We start from the raw sequence: 20,356 nt of genomic DNA on the forward strand, positions 1-20,356 counted from the left end.
ATTCTAGGTGATAAAAGCTACCAAAAACATAGGGACATAGGAAACTACCATATACTGAGTCAGACCATTGGCCTACCTAGCTCAATACTGTCTTCACAGACTGGCAGTGGTTTCTCCAAGGCTGCAGGCAGGAATCTCTCTCAGCCCTATCTTGGAGAAGCCAGGGAGGGAGCTTGGAACAGTGCTCATGCATCAAGTCTCCCATTCATATGTAACCAGGGCAGACCCTGCTTAGCTAAGGGGACAAGTCATGCTTGCTACCAGAAGACCAGCTCTCCTCTCCTCAGTATCAGGCTGTGTTCATGGCCCAGGAGAAGGGCTAGGTTTGTCTGTTTTTAAGGAAACAACCATAAGAAGGGTTTATGTCCATGCCTTCAAGTACCACTCTAGGCCTTTAGCCATCTTCTGTCACTTGCCCACACCTCCTCCATCTTGTTGCCCCTACATTGCTCTTTTGGGGGGAAAATACACCCAAACAACTGGTGAGCCTGGAATGATGTAGATAACATATGCAAACATTCATCTTTGCACACTGTATTGATTTATATAATTTATTCTGAACAAAAATTAGTGTTGTACATCATCTTATTGTTAATGATATTCATATTTAACTGTTAATGATATTCTTTCTGTTAAATGTTAATGATATTCATACTGCATTTTGTTTTATCAAACCTGATCTGTTTACATGTTCTCTTAATTTTAGCAGTTTTTAAAAAGCTAAATATTGTTCAACATGTCCATACTTAAAATTAGCATACAGTTTGTGTACTTTTGTGTCGATTTGCCTAACATAATTCATTAGCATATGACTAGTGTTTAGCAATGATTGGTAGTTCTCCCCCCACCCACACACCCCATGTTTCTCTGCACATGTTAACTGCCACCCCTTAGGACAGGCAATGAGCCACTTGCAAGCAATATATGGCCTGGAGGTTCCCCAGATGGGCGACTTTACTGCGACAGGAAGTGCCTAAAGTTAAGCCATTTTGAACACTGCACCAAAGTGCTTCCTTTTTAGGATACATACAACGCACAGTAACTGCGAATCGTCAGGAACGAAGCTGAAAAATGCCACTGGCTGTATGAATGGCATCTTCTGTCGCCATCCACACTGTAAATGGTTCCCTTGTATGAACTACCCCCAGCTTAAGTGTAGTGAAGCTGTATTCGATCACTGTTTGGAAAAGCTCCTGTATAGCTAGTTTCCCAGTACCAAGAGATTGCAACTGTCAAAAGCTAGAAAAGTAATTTTGTGTACATCTTACTCAACATCATTGCAATTAGTCCAATATATCAGGATATGATCTTATTGGCAAAGTCTCAGTTCAGTTCCTGGCCAGACCCAGAGCCAAGGAAGCATTCTCTCCTGACTGAAAGCAGTAAGTGAAAACATATAGATCAAAGTTGCTGTACCCACATCAAAAAATGCCACTTTATTCTCCTCGTAGTCCAGAAGTATTCGAATCCTCCTGGGACAGCTGCTGAAGTACACGATGGTCACAGGGTGGGTAAGAGCCTCCAAGTGATCCCCATACTGTTGTAGGGCCCAGATCTGCTCCTCGGGGCTAGGGATGAGCTCTCCTTTCCTCCTGACAGATTCCTTGGCAAAGCCTGCAGCCCAGTACTTACCACTTCCAACTTCAACCTCCCAGTAATGCCTCCCTGATGTAAATCCCTGGCAACCCAGCACACAGGGATAAGTGTCAAATCTCTCAGGGTTGTCAGGAACATCCTGCCATATGTCTCCCAGGCTCACACTCTTCTGATCCGCAGAGAGGACGAGGAAGGGGTTTGCAGAATTAGGATCCAGAGTCACATTCACTTGAAGGATAGGGAGAGCAGGGAGAGAAAAACAGCAGGTGAACAGAAAGAGCTTAATAAGAAAAGCCTTGCTAGATCAGGCCCAAGGCCTATCTAGTCCAGCACCCTGTTTTTCACAGTAGCCCACCAGTGGCGCTTTCCAGACTGACTCGAGACTGTGAGCTCTACAGCGGTAAAATGCTTTGGCTTGCCAGGATCATATTGAAAATGTAAATAAAGGGTGGAAACAGTTTGCTGCGCAAAGCCACCGGCAGGAGGAACAGTCTTTTCTAGTTTGCACACACCTCCTAAGCCCTCCTACAACAGGAAAATACAGCTATTTTCCTGCAATGCACATGCAATGTTGTAGCACTAAAACGCAAAGATAAAACCTGAAAGGTGGTATTGGAAAAGTGAAAAGCACCTTGCTGAGAGTGCAGGGACTGCAATGTCAAAACACAGGCAGTACGGAAGCACACTTAGCAGACACATAATGACACTGTTGTAGTGTGCATTCTGGAAAGTGCCCTGATGCTTCTGGGAAACCATACACCCAGGAAATAAAGGCATGCCCCCCTTTTTGCTGTTGTTCCCCTGCAACTGATATCCGGAGACATCCTACTACGGAACATGGAGGTAGCCTATAGCCATCAGGACTAGTAGCCACTGATAAACTCATCCTCCGTGGATTTGTCTAAGCCTCACTTAATTTTTAGTTTAGAAAACCGCCTTGGGGCTATATTTTAACGAAAGGCGGTATAAAAATGCAAAAATAAAATAAATAAATAAATAAATAAATAAGAAGCAGGTAGCAGCTGGGAAGATCTGTCCCTCACAAACACTTCCACAGAGCCAAGAGCTAGAACACGCTTTGCATTTGTCACAAGGCTGTCACCAAAAGTGCACCCCATACCAAACAATCATTAATGTGGCCAGAAAAAGTATAACTACTGACCTTTTCGGCCTATTATTTTCTCTGTGGTGTAGGGCAACTCAAAGAATCTGGTCCTGCCTTGCCAGACTTCCAATTCACCTTCTGACGAAGATGTGCCTTCCATTTCGGACAACAATTCAGCTAGAGGAAGAAAGGAGAGCAATTGAGATTGGATTTCATAGGCCACTGTGCTCAAGCCAATGATTTCAGATCCATACATTCATGGACACTTTCCATATCAAGTTATTCGCTGAGGAACCCCTATATGTCTGCCACAGAACCTCTGAACATAGCCAAACATGTCAGGTACGTTTTAGGACAGAGGTTCCCAACCTGGTCTTGTGGTAGCAAGCATGACTTGTCCCCATTGCTAAGCAGGGTCTGCCCTGGTTGCATATGAATGGGAGACTTGATGTGTGAGCACTGCAAGATATTCCCTTCAGGGGATGAAGCCGCTCTGGGCAGAGCAGAAGGTTTCAAGTTCCCTCCCTGGCTTCTCCAAGATAGGGCTGAGAGAGATTCCTGCCTGCAACCTTGGAGAAGCCGCTGCCAGTCTGTGAAGACAATACTGAGATAGATAGACCAATGGTCTGACTCAGTATATGGCAGTGTCCTATGTTCCTATGTTCCAGATATTGCTGGAAATATCTGGACAAAGGCCATTGTGGCAGGGCATGATGATAGCAACATCTAGGGACTTAAGGTTGGGAACCCCTGTCCTAGAACACTGGTCTTCAACTGGAGGGCTGGCTGCACAACTGGCTTATGCTCTTACTCTTAGATCAGGGATCAATCACTATCATCATTTCTTTCTCTCTGGTTTAAGAGAGACCGAGAGAATGGAAAAGGTGCAGAAGAGGGCAACCAAGATGATCAGGGGCCTAGAGCACCTTCCTTATGAGGCAAGACTTTAACACCTGGGGCTTTTTAGTTTAGAAAAAAAGACGACTGCGGGAGACGTGATAGAGGTCTATAAATGCATGGTGTTTATAGATGCATGGTGGTGTGGAGAAAATGGATAGAGATAAATTTTTCTCCCTCTAACATAACACTAGAACCAGGGGTTGTCCCATGAAATTGATTGCCAGGAAATCTAGGACCAACAAACAGAAGTACTTTTTCACACAGCGCATAACCAACTAATGGAATTCTCTGCCATAAGTTGGGGCAACAGCCAACATGGCTTTAAAAGGGGTTTGGATATTTTCATGGAGAAGAGGTCTATCAATGGTTACTAGCAGAGAACTATAGGCCACCTCCAGCCTCAAAGGCAGGATGCTTCTGAGTACCAGTTGCAGGGGAGTAACAGCAGGAGAGAGGGCATGCCCGCAACTGCTGCCTGTAGATTTCCAGCAGCATCTGGTGGGCCACTGTGTGAAACAGGATGCTGGACTAGATAAGCCTTGGGCCTGACCCAGCAGGTTTGTTCTTATGTTCTTATGACCAGAGGCAAACCTGGACTGGTCTCCTATAACTTTAATAGCTGTGTAGAAGATGGGTCTGTCCCCCAAAGTGCTGTATCTTATCATTTAGGGATCACGGGTGGCTCAGATTGCCTTAATATCCCAGAAACATGTCTCCTATTTTTTCCTGTCTTGATACCTCTAAATTTCTTTAGGATCTCTTCCAGATGCACAGTTTTCTCAAAAAAGGTGTCCAGTCTCTTTTCCACATCAGGAGAGTGCTCCACTGCTTGCTGGATCTTCAGATTCTCACATCTGGAGGGAGAAAAATGGCTCCTTAGTCAGAGAATTCTCAAGGTTTCCCCAGCCTGCGAGTTAATCATTCCAGAATAAACTTATTACAGAATAATGAGCCAATGGTTCTGCAAGGGTAGTATAGCTATCAGTGGTAATTCAGCACTTACAATGATGGTAAATTTTGGATAAATAAGTGTGATCCCAGGAATCAAATGGAGAAAGTGAGTGTACTAGCAACCAGCCCCTCATCTCCCCTAAAGAGTTAACCAGAAGGGAACCCTGTCCTGACTGACAGGCTGGTGAACTCCAGGGATCAGCCAATCAGCACACCAGATGGGTGGGACCTAGGCAGCCATTGGAGAGGAAGAAGAGTTTCTTTGTTCAAATAAGATAGGCTGGAGGTGTGGCAGCTGAGCACATGTGGCCAGGGAAGATGGCTGCAAGGAGGTCTCTGCAGCTCCTTGAAAGATGGTAGGGATGTGCAAACAGGCTCAACGTTGAACCTGTTCGGTCCGACTCCAGACTGAACACCCCCTGATTATTTAGGAGGTTCATGGATTATTATTATTATTTAATTTAATTTAATTTATTTTAAATTTACTTGCCCCCTTCAGGGGAGTTGTTGGAGGCAGTGAAGGAGTCCACGGAGGTTCCCCCTCCCCTCGCCAGCCTCCCTTCATGCGGTCACTGGCCATTCAGGCCTTCCCCCTCAGGCATGGCGGCCATTTAGGAGCCACCGCGCCTGTGCAATTGGCCTCTGTGTGACCCAGGCTGGTGGTGGCATGAAAGGAGACCGGTGGGAGGAGGGGGAACCTCAGTGGACTCCCCCTCCCCACCTCCAACAACTCCCTCAAAGGGGGTAAGTTAAAAAACTTATTTTTTTAATTTAAAAAAATTGTTCGCAGCCCCTGCCCCCCCGTACTGAACTGAACCGGGGGGGGGGGCATTTCGAGGGGGTGTGGAACTGAACTGGCCCGGTCCGGTCCGAACTTGAACTGGACCAGCCGGTTCTGTGCACACCTCTAAAAGACAGGAGGGCAGGAAACTTGAAATCTCATCCAGGATTTGGTGAGTTTGAGGAGGAAGAAGCCTGGATTTTGGCTTCTGGAAAGTCTAGGGAAAGTTCATTTAGTCAGAATTCACGTTAGACTTTCTGTTTCTTTGTGTGTGTTTTGCATATTCCTGATACCGGTCTACTATTGTTTACCTGTTACGTAACTAAGCTAAGAAACACTAACCGTCGCCCATCTAGCCAGGGCGCTGTAAGACTCTGTGAGTTTTAATTGTGCTTTTGTATTTTCCTATATACCTGTTCTTTGTAACTGGGTAACCACAATTTTTAAAGCATGCCACCCCAACTTCATCCAGGGTGATTTTTGAAGTATTCTTGTAACCACTGAGTGTTTTTACCTGTAACTAAAAGCTGATAGAGCCTCAGACAGAAGCAGTCTGTAGCATTTGAATAGAACTCCCCCCTCCTTTTTTTGTTCTTTGCATTTTACAAGCCTCTCTGAGTGGATTTTTAACTCCGGGAAGGGGGCGGAGGCTCAAAGTGTTTTTTTTTCCTTGTGCAACACACCTCAAACATTCAGCAATCTTCCAGTTTTCTCACCATGTGTAGGCTTGCACATGGAGGATTTTTGAGTATTTTCCCCCATAGCAAAATAATGAGAGTTTCCTTGGGATTTCCACCCCAAGCCTAGGAAGGGTCAAACTCTGAGATAAAGATGGGTATATAGCAGCCATTTTTGAAACTACTAGAAGTACAGGAAAGTTTAAGAAAAAGGCTTGCTCAGAAAGCATAAAGGGGATTATTCAGCATTTTTCTTCCCCTCACATGGGTTTGCTCTGAGACAAAGGCTTGTAATCTGCTACAGGGAGTAAAGGAGGACTTCCTTCCTCGACCCCTCCTACCAATTTTCCCAAGGACAAGGCAGTGGGAAGTCATCCTTTCCCTTCCTCTAACCTATCCATGGTATCATCTCTCGCCAACCAGAGCTTGACTCAGGAGGAGCTTCCCCAGATGTAAAGGCCAAGTCCCTGGGACCCTTATATCCCAGAGTGGACCCTGCAGTGTAGACCCTGTGTTGCCCATCCAAGTTATAATCCCTTATTATAATCTCTTAGAATTAGTTATACCCTTTAGGCTGGGTGTGCAGTGCATATGAAGATGTCTCATACTAAGATGGACCCAGAGTCTGACTAGGTCAGTATTGTCTCTGGGTCAGGGTTGCGCAACTCAAATGCCCTGGTGGGCCAGAACCAACCACAATGTGGTGTGCAGGGGCCGAAGTAAATTTTTAGCATGTTACTACATTAAATTAAAAATATTATTAGATACTTGTGGATCTATTTCCCTGTCAAGGGACCCATAGTTTTAACTAAGGATAGTGGCCAGAAAGTAGGTCCTGTCCCTGCTCAGTCGGGGGCCCCTGGAGTGCATGCCAGCTCTCAAAGCTAAGTTCTCTCCTCTATCTAAATCACTGTTCCCTCTAACAGGGATTCCCAGGTGTTGTTCACTACAACTCCCAGCATCCCTAGCTGCAATGGCCTTTGTCTGGGGATTATGGGAGTTGTAGTCAACAACATCTGGGAATCCCTGTTAGAGGGAACACTGCTCTAAATTGCCATTGCTTTTAGGCGGCAATCCAAGGCATGCTTACGTGGGACTAAGTCTCACTGCGTACAGCATGGAATGTATTTGAGTAAAGATGCATAAGATGGTGCCATAAGGCAGTTTCCAGTTCCTGTGTTGCTGCAGGATATCCCTACCTGGGGGCCAGTAAAGAAGTCCCTGAGGGCTGGATCCGCCCCCTAGGCATCTGCTCTGGGCTCTCCCCAGAGAGGCAGCAGGCAGCTCTCCAGGGGTCTCTTCCAGGACCAAGTGGGGTTCTTCTGCATGCAGAACAGGTGCTCTGCTATTGCATTATGGGCCTAACCCCATCAAAAGGTTAAAAGAGCAAAGATAAGTCACATACCTGTTCAAGATGATTTTGATGTCCTAAGGATTGGAGAGAGAACAGAAATATAACAATCAAAACAATTTTTGCCCCAATTCCCTCTTTGGCAAGGCTGTTTCAGATGCTGTTTTGTTTGTAGAGGAATAATGTTAATTTTCCATGAAATGTTGGGCTTAATCCTATTGCACTTATCCATAGCTGAAAACAATATCTAACAGCATTTACTCAGTCACCCCTCATGACCCTTGCCTGTTCCACTAAAAAAGGAAAGAGGAGGAGGAGACTGAAGAAAGGAAATCTATAGAAAGAAAAGCTGGAGGGAGCCATCATTCTCAAAGATAAGCATTTTCATGCACTTATAAATAAATATAGGATGACTTGCAATACAGACTCCAAAGTATCTGGAAAACTCTAGCCGTTAAGGTATTATAATTGTTCAGTTGAAGGAAGAGTCTGAAGCCCTCCTGTGTGGTAGAATTGCTCTCTTGGCCCCCACAGCTGCTCTGTGAATCCAACTGTGTGATGTTTGAGATGCAGCCAGAGAGCAGGGAGCATAGCTGTAAGCCACCCTGGAAATACCTAGAAATTTTGGATAAAAATGTATAAAATAGATAAAAAGGGGGGGGGGGATGAAATAATGAAAAACAGCTTCCGGCGGCAAAAGTATTCCACATCTTGCCAGAACTGTATTATTTTAAAACAATGCCATACAAATGTATGAGCTGGCATGAGGCTCTCTTCAGCACCAACTATTCTATGACTTAAGCCAAGATAATAAAACCAAGCTGGATACCAGTGCACTATGAATAACTATGAATAACCTTTTTTTGGTGAGTACATCACAGGTTGCTTTCAAAGTAGCCATTGCCATCCATTGCTTACTTATTTTTTTTAGACATTATCCAGACAATATTGTTGCCAACCCCTAGCATTCCAGTGTTCTCGATCATTCCCATCTTTTTTCAGTCCTGATTTGTGGCGATTTCCCTTTTCAATTAAAATACACTGCAACAACCACCTGTCCAGTGTGGATTGGCAAAGTGCCACTGGAAATTTTCAGGGTTACTTTAATTAGAAGTTTCCTTCTTGAAGCTTCTGCTGCAGGAATTCTGAAATGCTGTTCAGAATGGCAAGATAAAAGTGAGGTTGTCTTTGTAATTACCCTTCATCTAGCCAGTTCCTGTTCCCTGCAGGTGTAGCGGTTGTGGCTCTAATTACTAGTTCTTTCTTTTTCTTATTGTACAATAGCTTTATTCTGACAGGAAAAATATATTAAAAAATTAGTATGTGCCAGTTCTTCAGTGCCACAGGTATGTTCCCCATAGAGAAGTGTTACAAATTAATGGGCAAATCAGTAATGAACAGGAAGCAGTTATAAGGGCAGAAACCATAAAGAGGGAGTTTCTAATCAAAGGCACATAGCTTCTAGTTATGATAGCTATAGATGCCCCAGAAGAAGGTTCCAGTTTTCACCTGTAGGAATTCACTCATTGGCTGCTTATACTTCTCTTCTATCTCACTGATGAGGTCACTGAGGTTGGAGATTTCCACGGAGAGTCTAGAAATAATTGTCTTCTCCTCCTTGATCACTTCCTCCTGCAGCTGTTCCAGCTTGGCCAGAAGTTGTTGTTCTTGATGTTCTAGAAACTGATGGAGCTGCTCAAAGCCAGACACAATCCTCTTCCTCTCATTGCCTAACCTTTCCTATAATGAACAGATTAAAAAGAGGGAACAGGTTGGCCAATAATTCCATTGTACAATCCCTAAACCCTTCTAAGACTCAAGAAGAACCACATAATATGTTGGGGAAATATCCTCCTTCCCCATAATTTTTTTAAAAAAACACCTGAAAACCCATCTTTTCACCCAAACTTTCTCAGCTTTTTAATTTTTTTAGGTTTTAATCTCTGGTTTGTTTTTAAATTGTTTTAAGTTTTTGTATATGTTTCTAACTTGGTTTATGCTATTGTTAACCACCCAGAGATGAAAGTTTGGGGAAATTTGATTAAAATAATAATAATAATAATAATAATAATAATAATAATAATAATAATAATATGTTGGGGAAGGAAGACATCAGTCTGAGGAAGAGGGAAATGCTCCCTTAGAAGGGACCCCTTCCATGGATGATGAGGGGATACTCCTCCAGGGGGTGGGGGCCTCCTTGTAATGGATGGCTCAATCATTAGAGGTATAAAGAGATGGGTCTGTGACGTGCATGTTGACCACACAGTGACTTGCCTGCCTGGTGCAAAGGTTGCAGACATCACATGACATCTAGATAGGCTATTAGGCAGTGCTGGAGAGGAACCAGCTGTGGTGGTGCACATTGGCACCAATGATGTGGGAAGATGTAGTCAGGAGGTCCTGGAAGCCAAATATAGGCTGATAGGTAGCGAACTGAAGTTCAAGATCCCCAAGGTAGCATTCAGAAATGCTACCTGTTCCACGCGCAGGTTCAGTGAGACAGGCAGAGCTGAGGGGTTTCAATGTGTGGATGAGACACTGGTGCAGGGAGGAGGGGTTTAGATTTGTTAGGCACTGAGATACATTTTAGGGCAAATAAAGCCTGTACAAAAGGGATGGGCTGCATTTGAACCAAGACGGAACCAGACTGCCAGCGCTTAAAGGTCACAGGACAGCTTTTAAAATGACGCCTGGGGAATAGCCGACAGGAGCTGCAATATCTGGTTCAGAAAATGCTATCCTATAAGGTGCGACGGTGTAAAGGATTCATATAACACAGAAGGGGATAGAGCAGAACCACATAAAGAGCAGACAGAAGCCTGTGCTAGCTGGTCAAAGAGATCAAAGAGCCAAAAGAAAAACAGCACACACTAGGTAAGAGATGCAGCGTATAGGTGCTTATATGCCAATGCCAAAAGCCTCCGAGCCAAGATGGGCGAGCTGGAGTGCTTGATTGCTAACACAGAAATAGATATAGTGGGCATTGCAGAAACATGGTGGAACAGTGAGAACCAGTGGGACACTGTTATCCCTGGATATAAACTCTATAGAGTTAGAGGGAGGGGCACCTTGGAGGTGGAGTAGCACTGTGTGTTAAATAAGGGATAGAATCTAACAAGCTAGAAAACCTAAGAGGACCGGAGACCTCCACGGAAACCCTATGGGTGACAATACAAGGCCTGAAAGGAAATGTGCTACTGGGGACGTGCTATCGCCCTATGGATCAAAACACTGAGAGTGACTGGGAGTTGCAGAAGGAAATCTGGGAGGCATCAAGGAGAGGCAGGGCAGTATTAATGGTTGACTTCAATTACCCACACATAGATTGGGTAAATTCACAGGGTAATGACAAAGAGGTCAAATTTCTAGATACACTGAATGATTGTGCCCTAGAACAATTGGTCATGGAACCAACCAGAGAGAAGGCAACCTTGGACTTAATCCTGAGTGGCACTCAGAACCTGGTGTATGATGTCAGTGTCGTGGACCCTTTAGGGAAGAGTGACCACAGTATGATCAAATTCAGCATCCATGTGGTGAGAGAATCACCAAGGAAGTCTAACACAGACACTCTGAATTTCAGAAGATGAAATTTCTCCAAATGGAGGAGTTTGTTGAAAAGAAAACTGAAAAGGAAAATCAGGAGAGTCACTTTGTTCCAGAATGCATGGAGTTTACTCAAAACTACAATACTAGAAGCCCAATTAGAATGTATACCAAAAAGGAGGAAAGGTACCAAGACTGGGGACCAGCATGGCTAACAGGTAAAGTCAAGGAAGCTATAAAGGGAAAGAAGACTTTGTTCTGAAATTGGAAGGCCTGCCCAAATGAAGAAAACAGAAAGGAACACAAACTCTGGTAAAAGAAATGCAAGATGACAATAAGGGAGGCGAAAAGAGAGTTTGAAGGTATGCTGAGTTTGGAATATGCTCCCTGCTGAAATTAGAGCATCTCCTTCTCTGTTTGTTTTCCGGAAGATCCTCAAGACTCCTGTTCTCGCAAGCTTTTAAATAGAATTAATTTTGATATTTTAATAATTTGTTTTATTTTGTTTTTATTGTGTTTTATGTATTTTTTAATCTGTGATTTTTAATATTAAAATTTGTACACCGCCTAGAGATGTACATATCAGGCGGTATAAAAACATGATGAATAAAAATAAATAAATTTAGCTAAATGCATCATGGGGAATAACAAAACATTAGCTTAACCCTCACAGAGTATCTGCACACTAATACTTGATTGCTCCCCTCACCCCCTGCCACAGCCCCCCTCACCTCAGAGATCTCTCCACCCTCACCTGAGCTGCACTCCTGCTCCTCCTCCTCCATCCAGTTGCTTCCATCCCTCTCACCCCTCTTGGTCACAGCTGCAGCATTGCTGGCACCTATTGGCCAAGCTATTGCCCCCCCCCATCCCCAGAGACCTCCTCACCATCACCCGAACCCTGCTCCTGATCCTCCCCTCAGGAGTAGCAGCGGTTGACTGGGCCCTTCCTCGCTGCTGCCACTGCCATGGCCACTCGTTCCCCTCAGGCCGCTGACAGGCCTGGACCCATTCCTTGCCTTCCTGCCTCCCTCTGCCAATGGCCTCCGTAGCCCCAAAACAGCAGCAGTGGTTGACTGGACCCTTCCTTGATGTCAATAGGCTCTGCCATGGCCACTCATTCCCCTGATCTGAGCAGTTGGTGACTGATCAGGAGAGGGATCTGTGGGTCATGGTGGACAGCTGATTTAAACTCAATGTGTGGCAGCTGTGAAAAAAGCTAATTCCGTGCTAGGGATCATTAGAAAGGGGACTGAAAATAAAACTGCTAATATTCTAATGCCGCCATACAAAATGATGGTGTGGCCACATGGAGTACTATGTACAATTTTCGTCACCACATCTAAAGAAGGACATTGTAGAACTGGAAAAGGTGCAGAAGAGGCCAACCAAGATGATCAGGGGCCTAAAGCACCTTCCTTATGAGGCAAGGCTACAACATCTGGGGCTTTTTAGTTTAGAAACAAGACTGTGGGGAGACATGATAGAGGTCTATAAAATCATGCATGGTGTGGAGAAAGTGGATAGCAAGAAATTTTTCTCCTTATCACATAACACTAGAACCAGGGGTCATCCCATGAAATTGATTGCCAAGAAATTTAGGACCAACAAATGGAAATATTTTTTCACACAACGCATAATCAACTTCTATTTCCACAAGATGTGGTGACAGCCAACAACTTGGATGGCTTTAAGAGGGGTTTGGATCACTTCATGGAGGTCTATCAATGGCTACTAGTTTGAGGGCTATAGGCCACCTCCAGCCTCATAGGCAGGATGCCTCTGAATACCAGTTGCAGGGGACAGGAGAGTGGGCATGCCCTCAACCCCTGCCTGTGGCTTCCAGCGGCATCTGGTGGGCCACTGTGTGAAACAGGATGCTGGACTAGATGGGCCTTGGGCCTGATCTACCAGGTTTGTTCTTATGTTCTTATCTCCTGATACCATAGATATATACGTATTGACAGGATGAAGGAAGTGGAGCAGCAGCCAAGCACTACTTCAGTAGCATACAATTATTATTTTAAAAATGTGTACATACTGCCTTTCAGCAACAACAAAAGTTCATGAAGCAATTTATACAGCAAAAGTAGCAAGAAGATAGTTATGTGCCCCCAAAGGGTTCACACCTACATTTAAAGGGATTTACAAGTACTAGCAACTGCTACTGCAAAGGATGCTGTACTGAGGTTGAATAGGGGCTCTCTATTAAACCACAGTGCAACATCCTAGGGCAAGGGTAGGGATGTGCATGAACCAAGGTTTGTACACTGGTTTGGTGCTGAACCGGTTTGTACGAGATCTGAACTGGTTCAGCACCGCAGGGAGGAGAGTGGTGAGCAGGATCTTTGAAAAAGAGGAGAGCAGATCCTTACTTGCTCGCCGCTGCATGCAGCTTCCTGCTGTGCCGTACTCATCTGAAGATTCCGCATGTGTCGCTAGCATGGTGTCCATGCCATGATATCCATTACAGGGACTGACAAAACTGCCTTCCCAGCTTCTTCCTGCCACCCATTTTGACACACAGAAACTGCATCTAGAATGCGGTCTGAAGCTTCTGCAGAGTCTAAAATCACCAAAAGACAAAATCACCAGTAGACACACTGGTGGGTACCCAAGCAGTTGGGTTGCCCTCATTTTTTTCTGACAGGGCTCCAGCTGCATCACAGGCAAAAATACAGCAAGTTAGTCTCCTCCATCTTTGCACATCTATGCTGGGGAAAGCTTCACCTGTAGAATTTCTGCCTGTCACCAGCTGTTGAAAGATACAGGAGCCCCATTAGGAAGGTGGGGTATTCCAACAATTAACCTCTTATTTTAATTTTTTAAATTTAACATATTTATATACTGTCCAAAATCTATGTTTCTGGGTGGGATATATTTATAGAAATATAACTTATGTCTCTGGGCAAAATGTCTTACCAGACGTTTCAAGCTTCTTCTCTCTTCAATCATTTTGAGTACCTGTAGCTTTTCTCTCTCCTCCTTCCAAGTCTGCAGTTCCATCTGAAATTGTTCCTTTTAAACCAAAAAAGTATTAGACTATAATTTAGGTAATTTCATGATGAGAGAAATGCTGATTATTATAAGACATTCCAGTGTCTAATGCGCCTTATAATTCTTATTTCATAAGTTCACCACTCAGCTAAATTAAGAGAATCAGCTGCCCAGATCACCAAGTGAGTTTTGTGGCTGAACATACATTTTAACTGGGGTGGGAGTTGAGCAAGAAGCATTCTCCTACATCCAAACTCAGCACTACACCACACTGTGAACCATCTTGTGGAGACTGGAAAGAGAAAGAAATGTGCTCTCAAATCCAGGCATTGGTAATTCTTGTGCTTGGTTTATAGAAAATGCTGTGGATTTTATTGATTATTTTAATTAATTATTAATTATTATTATTAATTATTTTTGGAAGAAAAAGAAAAATCTGACAAAAGCTCAGCATGTATGTACATGTTAGTGTGACTATCAGGGCACCTACTGTGCATAATGCACATGAGTAAGAACAGGATATAAAATGTTAATAATAATAATAATAATAATAATAATAATAATAATAAACAAACCAGTCAATAACACCTGTCTGACTGTATAAACAAAACAACAACAAAATAATAACAACAGCAATTAAAATAAACCATCTGCTCTACATGCACGATCTGAAGTTGTATGGAAAGTCACAGTCAGAAATCGAACCACTGCTAAACAATGTCCGTATATTCAGGAGCGATATAGCAATGGAGTTTGGACTAGACAAGTGTGCTGCATTAATAATGAACAGAGGGAAAATAACAAAAACAGGAGGAATAGAACTGCCCAATCGAAGCAACATCAAGAACCTGGAAGAGAAAGAACATTACAAATACTTGGGCATTCTCCAGGCTGATAGCATTGCACACACTGAAGTTAAAAGAAAAATTGGAAGTGAATACATCAGGAGAGTTCGAAAAATCCTCAAGTCCAAACTCAATGGCGGGGACACCATACAAGCCATAAACACCTGGGCTATACCTGTTATCAGATACAGTGCAGGAATAATAGACTGGACCCAGGCAGAGCTAAAGACGCTAGATCGTAAGACCAGGAAAATCATGACCATCAATCATGCTCTGCACCCCCGCAGTGATGTCGATAGGCTCTACCTCCCTCGCAGCTCAAGTGGAAGAGGAATGCTGAACGTCCATCAAACAGTAGAGGAGGAGAAAAGAGGCCTTGAAGAATATATAAAGGACAGTGAAGAAGATGCACTTCAAATGGTCAATAACGAGAAACTATTCAACACCAATGAAACAAAGCAGGCCTACAAGAAAGAACAAGTCAAGACCCGAGCAGAAAAATGGAAAAATAAGCCACTTCATGGTCAATATTTGTACAATATAAGTGGAAAATCAGACATCACCAAGACCTGGCAATGGCTTAAGAATGGCAACTTGAAGAAAGAAACTGAGGGTTTAATACTGGCTGCACAAGAACAGGCACTAAGAACAAATGCAATAAGAGCAAAAGTCGAAAAGTCAACAACAAACAGCAAGTGCCGCCTTTGTAAAGAAGCAGATGAAACCGTGGACCACCTAATCAGCTGTTGTAAGAAGATCGCACAGACTGACTACAAACAAAGGCATGACAAGATAGCAGGGATGATGCACTGGAACATCTGCAAAAAATACAAACTACCTGTAGCCAAAAATTGGTGGGACCATAAAATTGAAAAAGTTGAAGAAAATGAAGATGTAAAAATATTATGGGACTTCTGACTACAAACAGACAAACATCTGCCACACAATACACCAGATATAACTGTAGTCGAGAAGAAAGAAAAACAAGTTAAAATAATTGACATAGCAATACCAGGGGATAGCAGAAGAAAAAGAAATAGAAAAAACAACAAAATACAAAGATCTACAAATTGAAATTGAAAGGTTGTGGCAGAAAAAGACCAAAATAATCCCAGTGGTAATTGGCGCCCTGGGTGCAGTTCCAAAAGACCTTGAAGAGCACCTCAACACCATAGGGGCCACAGAAATCACCATCAGTCAATTACAAAAAGCAGCTTTACTGGGAACAGCCTATATTCTGCGACGATATCTATAACAATTGACAATAAAATTCAGCTATCCCAGGTCCTTGGGAAGGACTCGATGTCTGGATAAAACAAACCAGTCAATAACACTTGTCTGACTGTGTAAACAAGAAATAATAATAATAATTCTGGCATCCCAGGTCCTTGGGAAGGATTTGATGTCCGGATAAAACAAACCAGTCAATAACACCTGTCTGGCTGTGTAAATAAGAAATAATAATAATAATATCAGACTAGTTTTGGAACTGTTCAGACAGTATTGTGGTGTTTTTGTTTTCAGTTTGTGAAATGGTGGATTCATAACCAGATAAGAGCACCAGTAGTTATTCATAAGATAGAAAAAGAGGCGTGGAAGGTTCTCTCTCACTCTCAGCAATGCCCATTCCACCATTCAGGACTTTTTCTTTTTTTAAAAACCTCTCTTAGGTTTAATTAACTTTTTAAATAATCAGAAGTTGGTTGCCATCAGGTCTAGTCATAAGAAGAGCCATGCCAAATCAGACCAAAAATCCATCTAGTCTAGCATTTTGCTTCCTATACTGACCAACCAGATGCCTCCAGGAAGCTCACAAACAGGCCATGAAAGCAACAACCTGCTCCTGCTCTCAGTTTCCAGCAACTGCTATTCAAATACGTTGCCTGAACATGGAGGCTTCAATTAGCCACCATAAGGAATAGTCAGCCATTGACATATCAATCCTCCAAGTACTCCCCTGCTATCTGAGCAATGAGGCACCTTTTTAAAAACGGTGATTCTCTTTATTGAGCAGAGGGAGAGCAATTGGCCCTATCCATCCCCAGCATAGCATTCCTCCAGTGGCTGTGGCTTGTTGTCTACCTTATGTTTCTTTTTTGGATTGCAAGCCCTTTGGGGACAGGGAGCCATTTTACTTCTTTATTTATATCTATGTAAACTGCACTGAGAACTTTGGTTGAAAAGCGGTATATAAATATGTGTCGTATTTGTATTGACTCATCTGCTTTTAAAGCGATCTATAGTGGAATTTCTATTTACTTGTATGAAACTAGGCCATACATTTTCAAACGTTCAGGGAACCAGCTTGCGGGCAGACAAATCCTAGCTCTATTCAGACATTATGCCATATGTGTGTTCAGGTGTCTGTATACAGTGATGCAGTGGAGCAGGAGTGGAGCTCTGGCACCTTTCCAGCCACAGGAGCGGAGCTCCGGCACTTCTTGTGGCACCCCCATGCCGCCCCCCCCCCCCAGCCAAGCAGAACATCCGGAGTCCCAGCCAACATTACTCCGACAGCACCTCCTGGCTTTATTAAGCTGCTCTGTAGCCTTGGGGCTATAGGATTTGAACTCAGGTCTGCCTGGTCCTAGTCCAACATTCAGTATTTTCACAGTACATGGCACTTCCAGGGCTCAGGTTCATAGATTTCCAGCTGTACTATTTCTAAATGCTAGCTTGTGGCTTTAAATAAGAGCAGAACTAACAGACAGTATGGTTTGTGCCTTTTTCTACGATTGAACCTTTCCAGTCTTGCCCTTCACTTTTCTTTGGCATGTTTATTTTCATTCCTCGATCAAAAACTCTGGGAATTCAGGTTAAAACTTTCCCTGTCTTCTTTGGTCCATGTAAGCTAAAATATCCCTTTTCTGCTAAATGTGCCTTTTAAGAGAATAAACAAACAAACAAGTACATAAAATTAATTAATTAATTAATCAATTCATTAATAAGAGAAGGCATATATGCCCCCCTGGGGCAGACACGGGGGAGGGTGGAGCAGAAACTTTGCCTAACTCCAATTGTTTTTATATAACCCCCCCCATTATTTTATCCATAATCTTATGACAAAACTCACAAAAATTATTGCCTTTATCTAAGTGGGGCGAGTGGGGCCATTTAGGTGGGTGTGGCCATGGGGTATGGTTATGCCAGCTGCCATGTGGAGCTCCTGCACTTGTGAATTTGTGACTACACCACAGACTGTATATGTTCTTGCGTGAATGACACTACATCCATTCATTTCAAAAGTGAGACGGGTACTGAATCTCTCAAGTGCAGGTACAGATAGGAAGTACATTGCTACTGTGTGTGTGGTTCAGCATAATGTGTGACTAACTGAATGTGTATACAGATGTTTGTATGTGCAATGTACAGAGGTTGTACATGAATCAAACAGAATGTGTGAATAGGGCTTCTGCCTGCTGAGCATCTGCCATGAAATGCCAGCTCACTGCAAAGGATTGTGGGGCATGTTCTAGGCACATTCTGAATCCAAGTGGGGTTCTGAGACTGGCCAAGCCAGTTGGGCCTCACTGTTCCCCCTTATGAACTGAGAACCCACACCCATGTGAATTGTCATTGGAGAACCACATTCTACCTTGTACTCCTGAGCAGCCTCCTCTCTAGGAATCACTGTGTGACGTCGATGCTCCTTGGATAGCTCACACACCAGGCAGATGGGAATTTTATCCTCTATACAAAAGACTTGCAGAAGTTCCAGGTGTCTCTTGCACATGTTCTCTTCCAGCACTTTAGCTGCCTCACGATTCAGGCATTTGGCTATTTCTACCATTCTTGCCAGGTGCCGGTTCCTTGTGGAGGTTTTTTCCTGGCTGCTTTCTCCACACTGGGGGCAGATGTTTGTTTCCAATTCCTCCCAGCACTCAGCAATGCAGACTTGGCAGAAACTGTGCCCACAGTGTATGGACACAGGGTCTTTGAAATACCTTAAGCAGATGGAGCATCGAGCTTCCTTTTTCAGACTTTCTAGCAGAATGTTTGCTTCCATAATTCCCTATGAGGAGAGCCAAAAGTTGTTTCGTTTTCCTTTCTCCGCCTTTATGTGTGAGTGACTGACCTATTCTCTTTCCCATTGGCTGAGAGGACATCAAGCTGTGCAAGAGGCAAGTTAATTCCTGCAAGCTGCAGTGAGGAAGTTAATTTGCTGTGTACTGCACGTCCGTATTCCACAGCCAGAACAAATCAGAAGCCTGGGCTCATGTTTTGTTTTCAGTGACAAACTGACAGTGACTCACAAAAGAGTTGCCTTATACAGAATCAAACCAACGGTCTGCCTTTTGTTTTTTACTCTGCAGCAGAGAAGCATCAGCTTTCCAAGGTCTTACTGAGGCAGAAGTTTTTCCAGGCACTGCTGATTTTTTTTTTTGGTGACTCCTGGAGGTTCTCCAGGGGGTCCTTGTGGCCTTATATGTGCAAAGTTTATGCTGTACTACCACTGAACTGTCTTACTGTCCTCTTTGCTGGAGATTGTGGTATAATTTTATTTATTTATTTTATTTATTGTTGCATTTATATACCGCCTTTCATTAAAAGACAACCCCAAGGCGGTTTACAAAAGTTAAAACACAATAAAAAGGCAATAAAAACATCAAGCTAAAAAATATAAAAACATATAAAAAAACAGGCATAAAAACAATACAACAAGTAAAAACACACAGAAGCAGCAGTAAAAACGATTATGTAAAAGCCTGGCTAAAAAGCCAAGTTTTAACAAGCTTTTTAATAATGCAAAGATCTGCCCTACATTGATTGGTTGTCATTGGCTGGCAGACATTTTCATGGTTCTCAGGCAGAGGTATTTAATAGCACTGATATTGAGCATTCTTTTCACTAGAGATTGATTGATTAAGTGCTGTCAAGTCAGTGTCGACTCTTAGCAACCACAGATAGATTCTCTCCAGGATTATCTGTCTTCAACTTGGCCTTTAAGGTCTCACAGCGGTGCATTCATTGCTGTCGTAATCGAGTCCATCCACCTTGCTGCTGGTTGTCCTCTTCTCTTTCCTTCAACTTTCTCCAGCATTATGGACTTCTCAAGGGAGCTGGGTTTTCGTATAATGTGTCCAAAGTATGGTAGTTTGAGCCTGGTCATTTGTGCCTCAAGTGAAAATTCTGGGTTGAATTTTCACTAGAATTTTCACTAGAGATACCCATGGTTAAACTTGAGACTTTGTACATGCAAAGACATGTACTGAGCCATAGTACCTCCAGAAGGGGAAAGTGGGATGTGATTGTAATCGAAGTACAACCCAAACCAGCAGGTGATAGTTCCTTGGCACAAATTCTAGATCATGTTGCATTTTGAAATTCCTGTTTAAGCAAAAGTGATTCTAAGGCCAGACAGAGAGTGTGTCAATAGGATACCTCTCTAGACTTTGGGAACACTATATTTAAATTAAAATTGGAATTCATTGACAAGTTTGATTGTATTTCTTACATCTTGGATAAGGATTTGCAGGTGCTTCCTCCACTACATGTGAAAGTTGGGATCTTTTGCCTCAACATGATAGCCATCTTCAAATATATAAGGACTGTCACATAGAAGGAACAGTGGACATTCTCTACAGCTCTTGAGGGCAGGACTAG

General features: G+C 43.2%; 1 protein-coding gene across 1 annotated transcript; it reads right to left on the reverse strand.

The window, feature by feature from the left end:
* Positions 1 to 535: 535 nt before the first annotated feature.
* Positions 536 to 18,801, reverse strand: LOC128346198 (E3 ubiquitin-protein ligase TRIM39-like). The gene is made up of 7 exons (XM_053299198.1): positions 18,348 to 18,801; positions 13,833 to 13,928; positions 8,871 to 9,101; positions 7,416 to 7,438; positions 4,340 to 4,455; positions 2,759 to 2,878; positions 536 to 1,824 (listed from the first exon to the last, which is right to left on the reverse strand). Exons 1-7 carry the CDS (start codon positions 18,756 to 18,758, stop codon positions 1,310 to 1,312), a joined length of 1,512 nt encoding a protein of 503 aa, XP_053155173.1. The 5' UTR covers positions 18,759 to 18,801; the 3' UTR covers positions 536 to 1,309.
* Positions 18,802 to 20,356: the final 1,555 nt, after the last annotated feature.

This window comes from Hemicordylus capensis, chromosome 2 (assembly GCF_027244095.1).
Source record: "Hemicordylus capensis ecotype Gifberg chromosome 2, rHemCap1.1.pri, whole genome shotgun sequence".
NCBI lineage: Eukaryota > Metazoa > Chordata > Lepidosauria > Squamata > Cordylidae > Hemicordylus > Hemicordylus capensis.

Bases quoted from the DNA above. Each gene is read 5' to 3' on its own strand.
- LOC128346198 (XM_053299198.1), bottom strand. From the start codon at position 18,758: ATGGAAGCAAACATTCTGCTAGAAAGTCTGAAAAAGGAAGCTCGATGC. The intron at 9,102-13,832 runs GTAAGACATTTT...TGTTCATTATAG, and splicing joins GAAGAAGCTTGAAACGTCTG to GAAAGGTTAGGCAATGAGAG. The intron at 4,456-7,415 runs GTATGTGACTTA...TTCTCCCTCCAG, and splicing joins ATCAAAATCATCTTGAACAG to ATGTGAGAATCTGAAGATCC.